Below are 18,603 nucleotides of genomic sequence, written 5' to 3' on the forward strand. Positions count from 1 at the left end.
GAGTATTGGATTCCATCACTAAAACTATGGTAACTGCCCCTGAGACTGGCAATCCCTTCCCCCCTCTGTCAGAGTGATTTTACACCATAAGTTTCCTCCAGTCATTGTGACACAAAAGGTTTTGTGTGAGAATTTATACATTTTTTAAAATCCTTAATTTACTCTCCAGTTGACACAGAAGTGAAGTAATGTCTTTATTGTGTCTGTAAATTTGGAGGATTTAACAATATGAGTTTACGTTCTACAAATAATAGGCTAAATTGTGGGTTTGTAAGGTGTCTTATTATTTTATAAAATAATTTAAGAGGTTTTGTTTTCATTAGATAGCGACAGTAAATGAAGGGACAGAGAGATGGGTGATGACATTACAAGCAAGTGGTTACATTACATTACCTAAGCCAGTGGTTACAAAGCTGTTTGGCTTGTGACCCTTTAAAATTAAGCAATGTACTTCATCAGTGATAATGAAAGACTGTTTTGTTCTATTAGAATAAGGTAAGTCTTAATTTATACAGTTACTTTCAAGAATAGAGCAAAGATAATAGAAAAGTCTATATAGCAGAAATATGTTTATTCTTGTATAGTGTTCATCTCAAGGGACCTCAAATATATCTTACTGCCTCTTGAGGGGCAGACCAGCGGGGCGCTCCTTCAGGCTTGTTATTATCATATTTTTTTAGACTTTCTAAATTTGACTGTTTTTAGGTTAAACAAAAAACTTCTGGGCCTTAAATGTAATGTAATTTGATTTACCATTTAGCCTACGTATATGTGATAATGTGTTGCTGGCTTTGAAACAGCCTTTATAGCCGAACATCATTTAGAAAGCGAGAGAAATGGGTTAATTCAGTTTCATTCCTCGTCTTCTCCGAGAGGATGCAGATGCAGTGCCAGACGTGCAAGTCATGCCAACTTAACTCATCAAATAAAACCAGGTATCACCAGCAACTTCCACTCACTCACCTGAACTCGTCTCTTCACCATTTACAAGTTTTAACAAACTAAAACAGAACACTTCCGGTCAGAACATTCAAAATAAAACCTCTTTGACGAACTTCTCTTGCGACCTAACGTTACCATCCTAAAGTACTCTAAAAAAAGAAACAGCCGCTTTAACGAGATTCTAAAGCACATAAAAAGCGCGTGTGTATTCAAAAAGCATGCTGCTCTGCGATTAGGGTACCTACAGAATAAAAATAATCATATTTTATTTTGGTGGGAAAATCGCTCAGCTTCCGACACTTCTCTTCCTATCGCCGTCCAACTTGCCGTGTATCCATGGCAACCACTGTAGCTACACCAGGTCCGGTCGTCTCTCGGCGCATCCCGTTACCTTTTCTCTGGAGGCTAACAGCCGAGGGTAAGACCGCAGCGACTCATGGAGAAAATAAAAAGTTAAAAGAAAATTAAATGTCAAGTGAGTAGTTTTAGTTCACGTGTTGTTTTTGGAGAGTCATGACGCCCTCGCAGAGAGCCAGGTACGGATGTGAGGCGGCGCGAAACGCTAAATGGAGGATTGCAGGTGAGTCGATGGTCGACCTGAATTGATTTAATTTACAGTTAAAATAAACAAAAAGAAAATATTATATTGAACTCTATTAGCCTACATATTTTATTCTGTCTTTAAACTAGAATGGCTGAATTGTCTGTACCTATATGGGCCTATCAATAATAACTACACCCAGTAGATATACTAAGTTTTTAAAGATTTTAAAGACTGGGACTCCATCTGTGAACATTTTTATTGATTTACGTGATGCATTATTACTATAAGAAGGGCCCAGACATAAGTATCTATAGCCTATCCCACCACACACACACACACACACACACACACACACACAAAGACCCGCAAAGGTCTCAGGACCCACAAGAAAAGGCTGATACAGTCTTTCTTGACCGACTACAGCTGGCTCTTTATGAGATATTCAAGCTTAAGGACATAGAATTTTTCTGTGTTCGCTGTGAAAAGCTTTTATTGTTGAGAGTGTGCGTGTGTGTGTGTGTGTGTGTGTGAGACTATTTGTACTGTTGGTCACTCTCAGGGGGCCCAGCCAATGGTGTCTTGTTAAAACAGGCCCGGGCCGTGGTCATGTTAGATGTTTAGGGTCTTGTGTTTCTGTCTGTTGTTCTGCATCTGGAACCAAAACAAAAAACCCCAACCCCCTGCTGACCAGACAGATAGCATCTCTGTGTCTCCCTCAGTGCCAGAAAGTGAAACGTCAAAGATGCAGTGTGTGTCTCTAATGCTTCATCAATCATGCAGATTCAGTTGAGCCCTAATCAGGTCAAGCAAGCTTTTGTTAAGTTGTGTGTGGGTTTGCATGACTTAAGGAAGCCTAAATAATTCAGCCGGTGGGGCAAGGTGCTTGAACAATCTCAAATGGCCCTTGCACTCCATGTGATGGAAAACACTCAAATCTGATCAGCCGGATTTGTTTTCACACACAAGTGCGTGTGCACACACAGGACGAGGAACTATAGTGTTGTGTTACTTATGAGTTCTTCTTTGAATACAAGTCTAGAAGAAAATAATGGGGTGATGACGTCAGTGACACTTCCAATAATCTAACTTTTACTTTCTGTCTTTGTTCTTCCGCCCTCGTTCTCCTCTCTCCCTGCCTCAGCTCCTCCAGCCCCCTTGTTGAAGCGTGCTGGTGGGGCACCTCAGCCATGGCCCATTCACTCCCACCCTCAAGGGCAGCTTCACAGGTCCCACTTCCCTCCTCCTCCTCCTCCTCCTCCTCCCCCTCCTCACCTCCCTCTCTTCCACACCCGCCATGCAGAGGAGAGCGCAGAGAGGCCCCGTCTGGTCACCATCGTCCGTCCCTGTGGTCAAAGCACACTACGCAAGGTGAACTCTAAAATAAGGCGCCATTTATGAAGGTTTTATAGGCTGTAACTAATGACTTTATCAATGGTTAATAAATCTTTACACAATGTTAATGTAAGTTACTAAAGAACAACGTTTGGGTTAAAAGGTTGTTAAAAAATCCCCTTTCATGGTGTGTATCCTTTCTATTTGGTAGATAATGCAGTTATAAATGTTTGTTACACCTTTATAAGTCCACATGGGGGTTTTCACCTTCTAATAAACCATCAGGTCTGTAAGTTATTAATGTTAATAAGCTGTTAATAAAAGGATTTCAGTGGAGGTGTTTTGCAGTTTGGTGGTCCGGTTTTCCTGATGAACTAAGGCGCTAAAAAGACAAAAGACCAAAACCCAACAAAAGGACTTTTTACAACCTGGCGACCCAGATGTCATTAAAAGCTTCTAACAGATGTAACTTTTATGAGGAGTTCTTCCCAATTATCAGTAGCTGTGAGAGTATTTTACATGGGAAAGAGTTACATAACTTAACCGCCACTGCTGTCTCTCTGATTTCAAGGTAACAGTCCTGTTGAACCGTAGGGGTGTGGTGTCCTTCGAACAACTGCTATTGGATATCTCAGAGGCGTTGGGGTTTCCTCGCTGGCACAGAGCCAGAGTCACACGCCTGTACACGACCCACGCACGAGAGGTGAGGCTCAACCGCGTTAACCTGCTAGGGAGACCTGAGGCAAAAATGCCCAGATGGGACCTTTATTTATTTCTCCCACGTTCAACACACATTCTCTGCAACGTGCAGAGGCTGAATTACGACCCAAGCCCAAGGTTTGCTGTGAGGATCAAAGAATCTGAAACATGTAAGCACAAGACCAAATTAATGAAGGTCTTGACATATTTGACATAGTGACACTTTTCATGACAGGGCCATTATTAGGTAATAATACAGGACACACCTTAAAGCCCTTTTCATGTCCTGATCCTCTAATTTTTGGGCCCAACTTTGCTAATCCAGTTTTGGGCCTAACACACCTAATTGACTGATCTACAGTCGACGCCTATCTATTGAGTGGGGCAAATAAATTAAAAGGACAGCACAGGAAGCTGAAATAAAGGGTGGAATGTGGAAACTGTCGCAGTGATTTAGAAATTAAAATTTCCCAACTTGCATGCAACGATGCAGCTAAGCTCTTGAATAACAGTTCTCAAAAACAAATGAGGTCCACTGGCCAGGTTGTTGCATGTTTAGAAGACTAATGTATTGTATTCCTGGAGAACAATAGCTTTCTCCACCTCTCTGTTACATTAAAACTGTAATAAAAAAATAATAAATTGTTGAAAGTCTGTGTGCTCCAGGGAAACTTTTCTTTTAGAATACATAGAAAGAGACATTTCATTTTGCAGTCTCTACACTTCAAGGCTGCTGCATTGCTTGAACATTAAGTAATAAGAGATTAATGTAAAATGTGTGTTGAATGTTGTGCTGAATATATCAATTTTAAACATGTCAGAAGCTTTATTGAAATTGTCGTGTGGACCAGATCTAGTCTTAAATTCTCATTTCCTTTTGTTCATAGGTGAAAGGTGTATGTGATTTCTTCCGAGGTGAGGTTGCCTTCCTGGCGCTGGGGAAGTCTCGTCCAGAGCTGAGCAGTGTGCAGGAGGCTCTGGAGGAGCTGTTTCCAGAACATTCCCATTACCGAGCAGAAGCACTGCGGGCCTGGGAGAAAAGACTCCGTCCAGCGCCAGATAAAGCAGCTAAGGCCGACAGTGGATACAGTGAGGGGACAGACAGCAGTGAGACACACACTAACCAGGAGACACGCCAGGACGCAAACACACATGTAAAAAATCATACCAAGACGCACACAGTTACACAACCGCCTCAGCACATAGACACAGAACATTATAAAGCAGATGTTCAGAAGTGTCATAAAAAGAATTCATGCCGAAAACCTGCTCACCTGCCCAACCACCTGCAGAGACTGCACGTGAGGGGCGGGGTCAGGGAGCAACAGCCTTCTGTCATTGGTCCATTTAAACATGAGGAAGGTCTTAGAGAAACAGATGTTCCCTCTCCAACACTGTGTGAAAACTGCTTAGCAAAGAGGGTCAAACATAAGGGTCCCGAGCGGCTCAATCCGCTGTCAGGGAAGGTCCCACTTCCTCCTGTGTCTAGGAAGCCAAAAGGAAGTTCTTATACGGAACAGGAAGTGAGAAAATTGTACGTTCATATCAGCCCTCCACCTCCTCGTCCGGTCAGCAGAGAGGAGGAGAAGAGCGTTGCCCAGTTACAACTTTCAAATCCACTTCCAGATGTGGGTCAAGTACACAAGGAAGTAGAACAGAGGACGACCTTTGACCTTCCCTCAGAGGGCAGTGATGTCACCCTGGCAGATATTGAGCGCTGCTATGAAATTGGACGTTTGGTTGGAGACGGCAACTTCGCGGTAGTGCGAGAGTGCCACCGTCGTGACAACGGACAAACCCTCGCTGTGAAGATCGTCGAGCGCTCCAAGCTGATTGGTCGAGAGCACATGATGCAGAACGAGCTGAGCCTTCTGGGTAGCCTCAGTCACCCTCGCATAGTGCGGCTGGTTGCACACCACCACACACACACTCACTCCTACCTGGTGATGGAGCTGGTGAGCGGGGGGGATCTGTTTGAGGCCATCAGTGAGAGGGGGACGTTTTCAGAGGCAGAGGCGGGACTGATGGTGTCGGATGTGACTGAAGCACTGAATTACATCCACTGCAAAAGTATCGTCCATCGAGACCTCAAACCAGAAAACCTACTGGTCAGTGTTGTGTGTGATTCTGAGAACTACGTGTGATTATCTTTAATTATTATTCTGATGCTGTATTTTTTGTTTGTAAAAAGTTTAGACAATCTTTTTTGGGCTAGAACACACCTGCAATTACCACTTATCACCATAGGTGGCGCCAAAGAGAAGGAAACAGAGATCTTCAAGATTGTTACTTTAATATTGAGCAATTAAAGCAAACTAATTCATTACAAATGTTTTTCTTTGCCTAATCATATCCTACACATAAAATGGGTTTTAAAGAATGACTAATCACAGTCAGGCTACTTTTATTCATCTTCTGTATTAACCCATTTTAATACTTTGTCTGCCCTTCCATATATTTATATAAACTATCAATATCAGTATAAATGCAGGGTCAGTAACACAAGTTTCTATGTGGGTGCCTTGGAGGTATTTGAATTGAATGAACTGAATTTGAAAAAAAAAATCTATATATATATATATATATATATATATATATATAACAATGCTGCCTCTGTGCATGACTCTGTTTCTGACTGTATGATGAGTTTCTTGTTCTCTCTCAGATAGAGCGTGTAGCTGCTGGCATCTGTAGGCTGAAGCTGGGAGACTTTGGTCTTGCCATGGTTGTGACTGAACCAGTCTTCACCATATGTGGCACACCCACGTATGTAGCCCCAGAGATTCTCTGTGAGACAGGTTAGTATTATTTGCTGCAGTATAAATCACAGCTTTACAATCCTTTTTACTTAAAAAAAAAAAACGCATTTACATGCCTAAATATGGATCTTTCATATTTTAAACTTTCCTTAAACTCTTCTTGAACTTTTGTTTAAAAACTAACTGTGGTTTTACCCAACAGGTTATGGTGTCGCTGTGGATGTATGGGCTCTGGGTGTTATTCTCTACATCCTGCTGTGTGGATTCCCTCCATTTCGAAGTCGGGATCGGGACCAGGAAGAGCTGTTCCAGCTAATAAAACAGGGACAAATCCACTTCCTGTCCCCCTACTGGGACCCCATCTCAGAAGGTGAGCGGTACAGAAAGTACAGTAAGGCTTCTGCCACAAATCCCAGTACATACAAACACAAATCTGTTTCTTATTGTGTTGTGTGTTTGCAGAAGCCAGAGGCCTTGTCCGAGCTCTGCTACAGCCTGATCCAACAGTGAGACTGACAGCAGAGCAGACCTTGCTGCATCCCTGGGTGAAGGCTATGGCTTCAATTTGCAGGCAGAGGGCGCTCACAGACAAAGCTCAGAAGAGCACAGCAGACACTGGAGCAGAACCAGACAGAGTCCAGAGACTAGTTGAGACCAATGCAGCAGAAACATGTACAGACAAAACACCAGGACACACCAGCAGTGAGGGAGAAATCACACATAAAGAGCAGAGCAGACATGATGAGAGACAAACTGAGATAAACACAGAAAGAAGACAAGATGATGACAAACCACCACAGCAACAAGCAAAAGAGACAGTTCACACCATATCTCCACAGTTCAAAGTCCACACACCTTCAGAGGCCACGCCTGGTCAACAGAGACCAGAATGCTCTTCTACAGACTCTGGCTCACCCAGCAGGCAAGAAATACAGGATCTAGATCCCAAGCTTTCAAACACAGACTGCGATCCTGGCAGCCCAAACAGCCCGAGTGTTGAACTCAATCAGCTCGGTGCCCAAACTGAGCCTTCATCCCAGATTAAGACACACTCAAAACCAAACAGCCAACAGCAGTCACCTCCATATCCACCACCTTCAACCAATCTGGGTCACTTAACACAACACCAGCCATCCTCCAACCCAGCAGCAGCCTCTGCAGTCCACTCTCCCCACCAGCAGAACTTCACCTCTCCCCTGTACAACCCCGCCACAGCCACCGCCGAAATCCACCCATCTAAGAACTACGACGAGCCGCACTCCACCACCCTCACGCACCCACCCACACAATCTTGACCTCACTGTCAATCCCCCTGTTTAACTGCGTGATTAGATCAGGCTCATCGCTTTCATGGTTCCGGACAATACCACTGATTTCTCAGCAGCTGAAAACCTTGAATGACCTGCAGATGATGTGATTTACTCTCTTGGGGCTGAATAGGGTCTAATTGATGACGCCTGATAAATCCCATAAATGTGTGTAATCAATGTGTCCTGCAATTATAAACGCATCATGAGATGTTGTGTAATGGCCAAGGTATGTGTCCATCTAGGATTACAAGAGGAGGAAGTAGTGAAGCACTGTGAACGCTATGTTGACATAATTAATCAAATAGAGTTGATCAAGTAGGACTCAGTTTGGATTTAAAACTATTTAGAGTTTATCATTGTTTCTAATGTTGTGGTGTATTTGTGAAAGTACTTTTTAGGACATTTCTGAAGTGTACTTGTTTTGGTTTTATTTTTTTCTACAAACCATGTTTAGCTTTGAGGATACGATGTGTTATCGCATCTCTCGTTCTGGCAGCTATTCTTGATTACTTGTATGACGACACTGACTCATCTTGTTTTGAAGTCCCTTCCTAGAAGTCTGTGCTAGGATCATTTATCTAGCAAACCTTTTATTTGTTTACTACACGTTCATAAACTATAAACATCTGTAGCAACAACTTCTCATTTTAGTCCTAGTAAAAGTTTGCCATATTTACTAAACTCCTAAATTGCCATCTTTACTGTGTTTATTGTATGTACATTGCACTGGGTTAGTGAATCAACCAGTGAATAAGCAATCTGTGGGAATATTTTGACCAATTAATGTATCCAGGGACTTATAATGGGAATTGCCCATCATTCAGAGCACTGTGTGGTCACATACTGCCAGAGGGTAAACTGTGTGTATACAGCCGAGGGTGGTATGGCTCCCTTGCCATTCCACACAGACCAAATAAGGCATATCTGTCTGTTCGGTGGGAGTGGTAAGTCCTGTCCCCCCGATTGCAGACAGCTGACACTGTGACATCCTGCCCCACCTACCCTAAAGTATGCACACACATACCCCCACCACCACCACCCTGTATATACACGCACCCCTCCCGGCCCTTGAGGGTGCTAAGCCACATATCTGGGGCACTGAAGGGATGAATAAGCTTATAAATGCTTCTGACCTAGTATCAGTGGCCAAGGGCAGTTAAGGCTCTCTTTGATCACCCTGTTTTTCTAGCTCAATTATTTATGCATCCTTAACACACACAAACACTTTCAACCAGTTGAACCACTCCACTGCCACAGCAGCAGGAAACAGGGTGTTCTTGTCATAAAGTTGTGTTGAAAGTTTTCGATGTCACAAATCGATGGCGGCGTTATTAAGATGTTATAAAAATGTGGGTGTGGTTCATAAACATTGCAGACGTATAAAGGATGCGTCCTCTGTTGGAGTGGCCTAAATTTGTCGCATATCATGTTTTGGTCACCTTTCAAGTCCTGCCATACACTGACCCGCAGGTGCTCACTACGCATGCGCCTTTAAAAACTCTTTAAATACCCCAAGTCATCTGCCACAATAAAACATTCCGCTGTCAGCCAATTCACGGCTGTACTGAAGTACTTAGTGGCACACAGAGGCCGTTACAGATACACGCAAAATATTTACTTTTAAATACGGAACTTCTATTATTATTAGCCACCATCGAGAACCTGCCCGAGCAATAACGCATCTGACCCGGAGTCGTAAAGGCTGTGCAGGGTGAAGTCGGGGGAGACGGACAGGAAAAAAACAAAGATGGCTGTGTAGCCAGAGAGACGAGTCCCAGCAAAACTGTCTCTAGCCGCGGCTTTAACCACCGACAGGTCCCGTGGGTCCCGTGGACGGTCAGTCGGTACCGGAGCAGGGACGTTAGACGAGCAGCCGAGCTGGGCCGCCGGTGCACATCGTTGTAATCTGCTGTCATTGCGAATAACGGCGTCGAGAGTACAACAACAGCTGAGAGAGAGACGAGTTGTTTTTGTTCTGCCTGGGCAAAGCGAGAGGACTGCTGTGTTTGTGTCAACGTAGCTAGCCGCATAGTCTGCTAGCCTCACTGTAAGTCAACAAAAAAAGAGTCAACGTTTGATGAAGTCATAGTTACATTGTTTTTTCACATGATCTCGTTATTACACAATAATTGGCGTGTTAAATTCCGAGTTCGTAGGTGGAGGTGTAGCAGTGGTGATAATAATAAGTTAGCCTTCAATCCTTTCTGACAGCCTGCTGCCGTCGCGTTAGCCTAGCTAACGTTAGCTAGCTGTCAGCTGACCGTTAGCCTGACAGGTTGTAAGCTAGCTGTGAGCTAACCTGCTAATATTTCAGCCTCAGCCTGGTTGCGGCAGGTACATCAACAGAGATTTATAGAGAAAAGTCATCGCCATGTCTTCAATGGAAGAGAGAGACGTGGGCGTTGCGGCCGCCCCTGGCTCCTCCTCGGCCGGCCTGGGGGTCGGAGCCGTGGGGGCAGCGGCGGAGGCTGTCGCCGGGGTCGCAGCCATGCAGGAGGAGGTCGGGATACGGCGAGAAGGGCCCGAGCCTGACCCAGACGAGCCACCCAAGAAGAGGGTGAAAATTCCCGAGGGAGAGTCAGGAAAGCTGGAGGAGAGACTGTACTCAGTGCTGTGCTGCACCGTGTGCCTAGACTTGCCCAAGGCGTCTGTATATCAGGTAAACATGGTGTCAATCACAAACCTTCCCCTCATAATGCTTAACCTATCGTCAAACAACAGCAAATCAGCTGGACCCTCATACTAGAAACTGCCCCATGTGTCCCAACCGCAGTAACCCCCACAGTCAACCTGTTGGACATGTTGACCATCTCCATTTATTATTAGTGATACTAGATCCAACACAGGCCCCCCTGAGTCTCTATATGCTGCGAGCTGAGCCATGAGGCTGAGAGACCAGACACACCCGGGCCGAGTGGTCAGTTGTACCTGCTCAAGTTTATACTGTGAATTATCCTCAAATAGCCCTCAGAAAGAAAGAAAGAAAGAAAGAAAGAAAAAAGCCACAACCCCAAAACCCCCACACAACAACTCAAACATCCAGAACTCAACCAAAAAACCTTAAATTTTAATCATCTTTTCCACGTCCCTTCAACCCACCCCACAACAGTCTCCTTAATAACCTCAAACTGCTCTTCAACGTCAAGTGAACACATTTGTAATTAATCATTGTTCAGTTAGTCTTAAACATTTACACGCCCTTCTGCAACATGCAAGCACACGTTTTAAAAACAGTTTTTAACAATACTGTGTAAACACAAGTCTTTCCATACACAATACGCTTCCCCTTAAAATACACACATATATATATATATAAAAACAAGAGAAGCACAACCAGTGAATAACATTTGACCTGTTAATCCAAACGTCCCACAGAACCTTTATTCACATTATTCACACTGAAAAGTACACAACTCCAGATGTTTCTCCTCTATAAGATCACCCCTTAAGTTGTAATCTTACTGTAATATTTCCAATAGTGCAAACAGTCTTTTTTGACACTACTTTGTTGTTGTTGGGTTGCTTTAGCCAATCCATTGTTAAAACTTAACTGGAATTGAAATAGACCCCTAGAAAATATGCCTAGCCAAACATGTCGAATTCCTCAAAATTATGTGTTTTGATGTGATTATAGTCCCCTTTTTTTCCTCAACGTTTCCCCAAAATATTTCCTTTAAAGCAGTCCCAATGAATAGCCTCAAAGTAAACCACAACCCCTGTAACAAATTGCTTACACATTTATCATAAGATTCCAGAGAAAGTTGAACTTAGTCATTTTCCACCTTGCACTAATACTTTTCCCTGTGCCGCATCCCACTCAGCATTCATTCTAATTGTTTTTTCCACTTTTCCATACACACTTTGTCTGACTGCTGCCTCAACTTTCTTTTCCCACCACAGTGTACCAATGGACACCTGATGTGTGCAGGCTGTTTTATCCACCTCCTGGCTGATTCTCGTCTCAAGGAGGAACAGGCCACGTGTCCCAACTGCAGGTACACCAAGCTCCCTGCAGACATGAGCATATTGCACGTAGAAATAGTTAGCCAGATACTAAAGTTGGTGATTGTAGTCGTGAAGTGGATCTGAACATAGTCGTGTATGGATATTGATACATTTAAATGTGATATTTTGGTTTTATAGGCATTTTTGAGTGTTTCCAGACTGGTGTGTCCAAACTGTCCACAGACAATTATCTACAAATAATTACTCTTGCAGCCAAATAATTTGGATGGTGTATATTTTTATCAAATCAAATTACTAATCCAAAATATGTTCCCCTCCAAATGCTTACTTTTTTCTGCAAGTTCTGAGTTAGGAAGTATGTGATGCTAGCTAATAGGGTTACCTTCAGCTGTGAGGGTTTCAGCTTCGCTACAAGCTCACTTATCTTATAATAAACAATATAAACTCATAAAAGTCAAAGGAAATATTCTAACACCTACTTTCTGTATTAAACAGAAAAATGCAACTGTAAACCTCCTGAATTTCTCTCTTTCTCTGAAATGATACTAATATAATGGCCTTCAGTCATCGTAAAACACACTTCATTCAAACTCGACAGAAACAAAATAAAACTCATCAAAACCATCTTGGTTAGTCTTTCCACTGTTCCAGCGATCACCAACTCTGGTGGCTAACTGACCTCCCTCTCGCTCCTCTTCGCTTGACCCCTCCCCTGTCCCGGCCCGAGCCCACCGCGTCTTCGTCTTGTCGCTGTAAATCACATTCGTACTGTGTTCCCTGTCATCACATTGGTTGAAATAAACCCCTAATTCACAGAGGTAGTTGTGAAAATATTCTGCCTCGACAGCTGTTCCTCTCACTCGTTCTTTGGCTTAGTGTGTGTACTGTGCCGCTGAACATCTGTCGCTGAGCAGCGGCTCTTGTCCTTTAGAAGCAGACAATTAAATTAGCTAATTAAAATGACAAAAATTGCCCCAAAAAAGCCCCAAAAAACAATCTGCAATCCACTCAGCCAATCACAGATAGCTGCTATATCCGTCCAATCGACCCAACCCTAATAACTAATAGCAGTTAGAACATCAAAAAAGTACCACTGACCGAAGATGAGAATGATTTAAAACAGCAGGAAAAACATTAAAACACTGATGGCTGTTAAACCACCTTGGCCCTTTAAGTTAATAAAGTCATTGTCATTTACACTTTTGCATGTCGTTATGAATGTCATGCAATAGAAATGCGCGACGTGCCGTATCACTCTACAACACACATTTCCAAAATTACTTTTTTATCATGGATTTACAGACACAGGGAAAAATAACTTGATTGATTTGTTTTTGCATGTCTTGTCCTACAGTGTGTGTAAAAATTACCACCAACAATTGTCAAAAGCACAATGTAACTTTTCTAATACCCAGACAGCTACCGATGGTTGTGTGTTGTTCACAAACACTCTGTGCATACCACAAAAGTTATATATGGCACTCCACTGAGGTATGACTTGTATTTGTGTAGGTGTGAGATCAGCAAGAACCTGTGCTGCAGGAACCTTGCCGTGGAGAAGGCTGTCAGTGAGCTGCCGACAGAATGTACCTTCTGCCTAAAACAGTTCCCCCGCTCCAGCTTAGAGAGACACCAGAAAGAGGAGTGCCAAGACAGGTATACACCACACACTCACACACTCACACACACACATACACAACACACTTTTTTTTCTTGAGCTAAGAAATCTTTCATACTTGTAATTAACACTTAACTGAAAGTGTGAAAAGCATCTTAAAATTAGTTCCAATCAGTTTCCCCACAAATGTTCTAAAACTTTCACATTGAGCAGCTAGAAACACTTAAATCAAATTCAGACTCTTTCAGATTGTGAAGTGAAACATGAACATGGAAGCAGTGCACTTATATAACACAATATGATTATATACCTGTGTGTGTGTGTGTGTGTGTGTGTGTGTGTGTAACTGGTCACAGCATCACACAGGGTTAATTTGGGGAAGATGGAGGAGCATGTGACCTGCTGCTGCTGAGCAGAGAACCAGCTGATGTGATTACAGACTGTGTGTGTGTGTGTGTGTGTGTGTGTGTGTGTGTGTGTGTGTGTGTGTGTGTGTGTGTGTGTGTGTGTGCGTGTGATGCTCGGGCCGATTGAATTTGCATGCATGAAATCCTGTGGGGTTGTTGCTATAGCAACAGGTGACCCTGCTTAGGACAGAGATGCCCGTGCTAGTGTTACCATGACAACAGCCATGGCAGTCACCAGGTGTGTTTGGTCAGGTCAGACAGAAAAATGTGCCGGTCTCCTGTGAGGATCTGACTGTCTCTTACATAAAGACGATGTTGTTATTTTCAGGAATACCTCCATTGTTGGTGTTAGGATGTTAAAGGCTGTTTGTATTGTTACTCAGTATTTAATGTGCAGTAATAACAACCACGGATTACAGCTATCTGACGGCACTCTGTTAAAGCAGTGAATCCTGTTTAATGCTGAATCCCCACCAGTTACTCTGTAATACGTGTGTAAGACAAAACTTTGCACTTAATAGAAGGCGAATTACGTCAGTGTGGTTTTAATTATCCGTGACTCACTAAAGACGCTAACTAGCACCTTTCGCATTATTAATCCCTCACTTGTACTGCAAGAAAGTAACAGGTATTCAATGAAAAGAACCTCAATCCAGGATGTAATTGATACAAATCCAAGTCCTTCTTTCTTTGAGGTTGCCTCTCAGCACGTATCATTAGTGCTGTATTAATTAGCCTCCGCTCACGACCCTCAGTTAATTAGTACCTTTGATATTATTAGTACCTTCCACTTGCTGCAAGAAAGTAACACATTCATCACAAAGCACCTCTCTAAAGGATTTAATGTATATAAAGTCATGTCTTTCTTTCCTTAAGTTTGTCTTTTAACTCACTCTTGCCATTATGTCGCCAGGGTGACACAGTGTAAGTACAAGAGGATTGGCTGCCCTTGGCAAGGTCCGTTCCACGAGCTGCCAGCACACGAGAGCGAGTGCTCCCATCCCACCAAGACTGGTACAGAGCTGATGGGAATACTGGGAGAGATGGACCAGAACCACCGCAGAGACATGCAGCTCTATAACAGCATCTTTAGCCTGCTCTGCTACGAAAAGATCGGCTTTACAGGTGCACACAAAAAAGGAGGAGAAATGATCTGAATGTAGTGTATCCCCTTTTTATAGTACAAAGCTGGTTACTTTAACTTCAGATGTTATAATCCTTTTGCCTCTTTGTCTGTAACCACTTTTCCCCTCCCACTAACGGCCTTTCTCCCTGTTCCAAATCTTGTCTTCCACTTATGTGTCCATCCAGAGGTTCAGTTCAGGCCGTACCGCACGGATGACTTCATCACTCGTCTGTACTATGAAACACCGCGCTTCACTGTTCTCAACCAGACGTGGGTGCTGAAGGCCCGCGTGAACGACTCTGAGCGTAACCCCAACCTGTCCTGCAAGCGCACCCTCTCTTTCCAGCTCATCCTCAAAAGCAAGGTACACACACTGCTCCGTGTGTTCGTGTTTATTTTTAAAGTTGTTCAGTGTGTGCTTGTGTAGAGGACCGATGATGCGTCACTCTCCAGCAGATCTGAAGGAACAAGAACCCGATACATTACAGTAAAGTGATCATTACTGCTCAGCTGACAGAGAAACCTCAGAGGGAAGCAGAGGAGGGACAGACGCTGATTGTAGATGTTGTAGAGCAGAAAACAGAAACACCAGTACTAAATTTAAATGGTAATTTGTCTTAACAATAATTATAAACCAACAAATAACATATCTTCTGAAATCACCATCAGTTATTAAGTTGTGGAGCATGGGCGATATTATAGGCCATATTTAGCTTATCACAGATGTATCAATGTCAATGTATGCAGCATCGGCCAATAAGAAATGTCAGTACAAAAATACTAAAAGATACTGTATGTTTGAGGGCATTCAGGAACAGAGTCGATATTACAATTTGTCCACTAGTAAAATATATATCTTGGTTACAATAACTAAATTGCCAGGAACTTTATATATATTCTGGGGCTTTTTGGCTTCATTAGATAGGACAGCTCATGATAGACAGGAAAGGGAGAGAGAGAGAGGGAGGATGACACGCAGCAAAGGGCCACAGGTCGGACTCATGGCCGCTGCAGCAAGGACTCAGCCTTGGTACATGGGGCTCGCCCATTTCTAGGATTCGTATCAAAAAAGTTTCTATAAATTGATCGTTATCATGTTTTTAAACTGTCAAACATTGATTTGCATCAGCCTCAAAGATTCAGTATCCGTAGTGCTCTTGTCAGCAGCAGAAATGTCGTGATCCAATCCACTGAATCTGTATCAGCGCCGATACTGACCTTAATAAGAAATTGAAAAGACATGACCCATCAACATTAAACACAGTTTCTTCATCAATGTCACCTTAATTGCAGTCAGTGTATAGTGAGACTAATCCCTGCTGCGCAGTATTGCATTATTTATCACTAAATGCTGCGTATCAGATCGGTATCAGCAGATACTTTGTACTAGGTATCAGAGTTGGTACAGGCAGGGAAAAAGTCGGACATGTTGTGACTAATACAGAGACACATGGGTGTGTTTGTGCGCAGGTGAACTCTGCCCTGGAGTGCTCCTTCCTGCTGCTGAAGGGGCCGTACGACGACGTGCGGATCAAGCCAGTCATCCACCACCACTCCTTTAGCAATGACACCAACGAGACCGACTACGTCCCTCTGCCCATCTCCGATTCAGTGGAGTGCAACAAACTGCTGGCCGCCAAAAACATCAACCTGCGCCTGTTCATCTTCCAAGTCCAAAAATAAAGAGTGAGGGAAGAAGAAGAGGAGGAGGAAGGAGGAGGAAGATGAAGATGGAAAGGACGAGAGGGAAGGAGAAGAGGGGTGATGGAGGGTGAGGGGCAGAGACGGAGAGAGAGAGAGAGAGAGAGAGAGAGGATGAAGATTAAAGAGAGACACCACTGAACCACTGATACCTCTTAACACATACACACACACACACACACATATACACACTCACACAGATACACACATTCACGCAGGGTATACACGCCTCCACACACACACACACACACACACACACACACACACACACACACACACACACACCACTAATTACACTTACCTCCTTTTACAAGATAGTTAGACCCGTTGCTCGGGGAGCTGTGAGTTGCTATGGAGATGGGTGGGCATTGTTATGGGATGGAAGGGTGGGGTGAAACCTGCAACGGTACAGGTGGGGATGTCGGGGGGTAAAGGGGTGAGGAAGGGAGTTCTGGGATTGGTTGGTGTGTACCTGTGGAGGCTCTCTGAGGTCAGGTTGTGTCTGGCGTTTCACCCCTGGCACCCACAGCCAAAGGTAGCACGCAAACCGACCAAAGCAGGATTTGCTGGGTGCATTTGTTGTGTGTGTGTGTGTGTGTGTGTGTGTGTGTGTGTGTGTGTGTGTGTGTGTGTGTGTGTGTGTGTGTGTGTGTGTGTGAGAATAACTGGGCGAGAAAGAGGAGTTAAGTGACGGACCCTGGAGTGTGGCCCAAACTCTGCTTTTATGTTGAAATGTCCCAAAGACATGATAATGTGAAAATAGAGTGACTGTCTCTACTGAGCTGTTCTTTGGACATGTGAATGGTCGTGTGTGTGTGTGTGTGTGTGTGTGTGTGTGTGTGTGTGTGTGTGTGTGTGTGTGTGTGTGTGTGTGTGTGTGTGTGTGTGTGTGTGTGTGTGTGTGTGTGTGTGTGGAGAGAGAGAGAGAGCGTTTGTCTTTTCCCTCCCTCCTACACACTTTATGCCTGAGTGTAGTCAACGATTTTCTTTCTGCTTTGGCAAAAGTGTCCATTTTGCGTCTCAGACTTTGCCAGAACAGACGAAAGGCGCCGCCCCCCCCCACCACCACCACCCTTTCACCAAGAGGAGAGATGGCCTGGCTGCATGCATATTTTAGTTCTTCAACTTATTCCTCCAGCTGTGGTTATATTTAACCTTCAACACTAATACCATTTTTATTTCTCTTAACCCTGAATATTTAAGTACCTGTGGACTTTTTTTTCTTTTTAGTTGGGTTTTTAAGCGTGTGACTGGCTGCCTGTGTATGTGTGTGTGTATGTGTGTGTGTGTGTGTGTGTGTGTGTGTGTGTGTGTGTGTGTGTGTGTGTGTGTGTGTGTGTGTAAACAGATCATAACTGTGAGATTCTTGTGAACGTGTCCCTGTGTGAAGAACAGTACAATCCTCGAGGACATGACAAGCGAGGCTGGATTACCCACAAACCTTCAGGGGCCCCAAAAGCCCTCGGGTTCACTGTGTGTCCGTTGCTTGTTGCTAATTTGATTATTTGCACCCATTAAGAACAATAACAACTGAGGCCTGCATTACTAAATTATCTTAATTATTTGAGTTTATATCATGCCCATAGGGGGTGTTTTTTCCTTTTTTTATTCTTTTTTATTTTAAGTTTTGCCTATTTAACGGTTTGTTTTGTTCAAAGACATTTATTAATTACAGGCAGGCCAATGTTACACCTATTGCAGTTGTACCCATGTATGTGTCGGTCCAATAAGTAACAACAGAACTGAGTGTGAGATCATTGAGTTTGTGCACCAGAGAGCACTGATGAGTTGAATATTCACGTGTTTAATGTCCCACTCAACGTGTGTCTTGGTCACAGTTATCCGTATCAAGGTCGGACTGCAGTAGTGATATCTCAAACATTTTCCTCATTCACTGGATATGTAATTTCCTGTTTCATGAGAGAAAGACTGAAGACTTTTTTGACATGCATTTGATCAAATCAAAGTAATATCAGTTACAGCTCTGACCCAGTGTTATAAATGAGGTCCTTTGGTAGATTTCTTTCATCAAATTAGCACAAACTACCTGACATACAGAAAATCTGGACCAGACAGTGTTCCAGTATGAGAGTACTGGGTGGACTGTGTGAGGGTCAGCGGGGGGCCCAACGGCTGACAAGGACGAGTTGGCAACGAGGGGGACGCAGAGTCTGAGGGATGTGGACTTCTTCTACGGCC

General features: G+C 43.6%; 2 protein-coding genes across 3 annotated transcripts; both read left to right on the forward strand.

Moving 5' to 3' along the window:
• The first annotated feature begins 1,230 nt into the window (after positions 1 to 1,230).
• On the forward strand, positions 1,231 to 8,236 carry dclk3 (doublecortin-like kinase 3). Its single transcript, XM_051389796.1, has 7 exons — positions 1,231 to 1,522; positions 2,628 to 2,854; positions 3,390 to 3,521; positions 4,405 to 5,625; positions 6,183 to 6,315; positions 6,479 to 6,646; positions 6,739 to 8,236. Exons 1-7 carry the CDS (start codon positions 1,456 to 1,458, stop codon positions 7,569 to 7,571), a joined length of 2,781 nt encoding a protein of 926 aa, XP_051245756.1. The 5' UTR covers positions 1,231 to 1,455; the 3' UTR covers positions 7,572 to 8,236.
• An 828-nt stretch (positions 8,237 to 9,064) lies between these two features.
• On the forward strand, positions 9,065 to 17,274 carry zftraf1 (zinc finger TRAF-type containing 1). 2 transcript variants are annotated; one of them, XM_051389802.1, is made up of 7 exons: positions 9,065 to 9,633; positions 9,901 to 10,245; positions 11,487 to 11,581; positions 13,065 to 13,208; positions 14,491 to 14,702; positions 14,889 to 15,067; positions 16,174 to 17,274. In XM_051389802.1, exons 2-7 carry the CDS (start codon positions 9,958 to 9,960, stop codon positions 16,384 to 16,386), a joined length of 1,131 nt encoding a protein of 376 aa, XP_051245762.1. In that variant the 5' UTR covers positions 9,065 to 9,633; positions 9,901 to 9,957; the 3' UTR covers positions 16,387 to 17,274. The 2 variants fall into 2 exon arrangements, with proteins under 2 accessions (XP_051245762.1, XP_051245761.1); XM_051389801.1 differs by having other exon boundaries at positions 9,065 to 10,245.
• Positions 17,275 to 18,603: the final 1,329 nt, after the last annotated feature.

This window comes from Dicentrarchus labrax, unplaced genomic scaffold, assembly GCF_905237075.1.
Source record: "Dicentrarchus labrax unplaced genomic scaffold, dlabrax2021, whole genome shotgun sequence".
Taxonomy (NCBI): Eukaryota; Metazoa; Chordata; class Actinopteri; family Moronidae; genus Dicentrarchus; species Dicentrarchus labrax.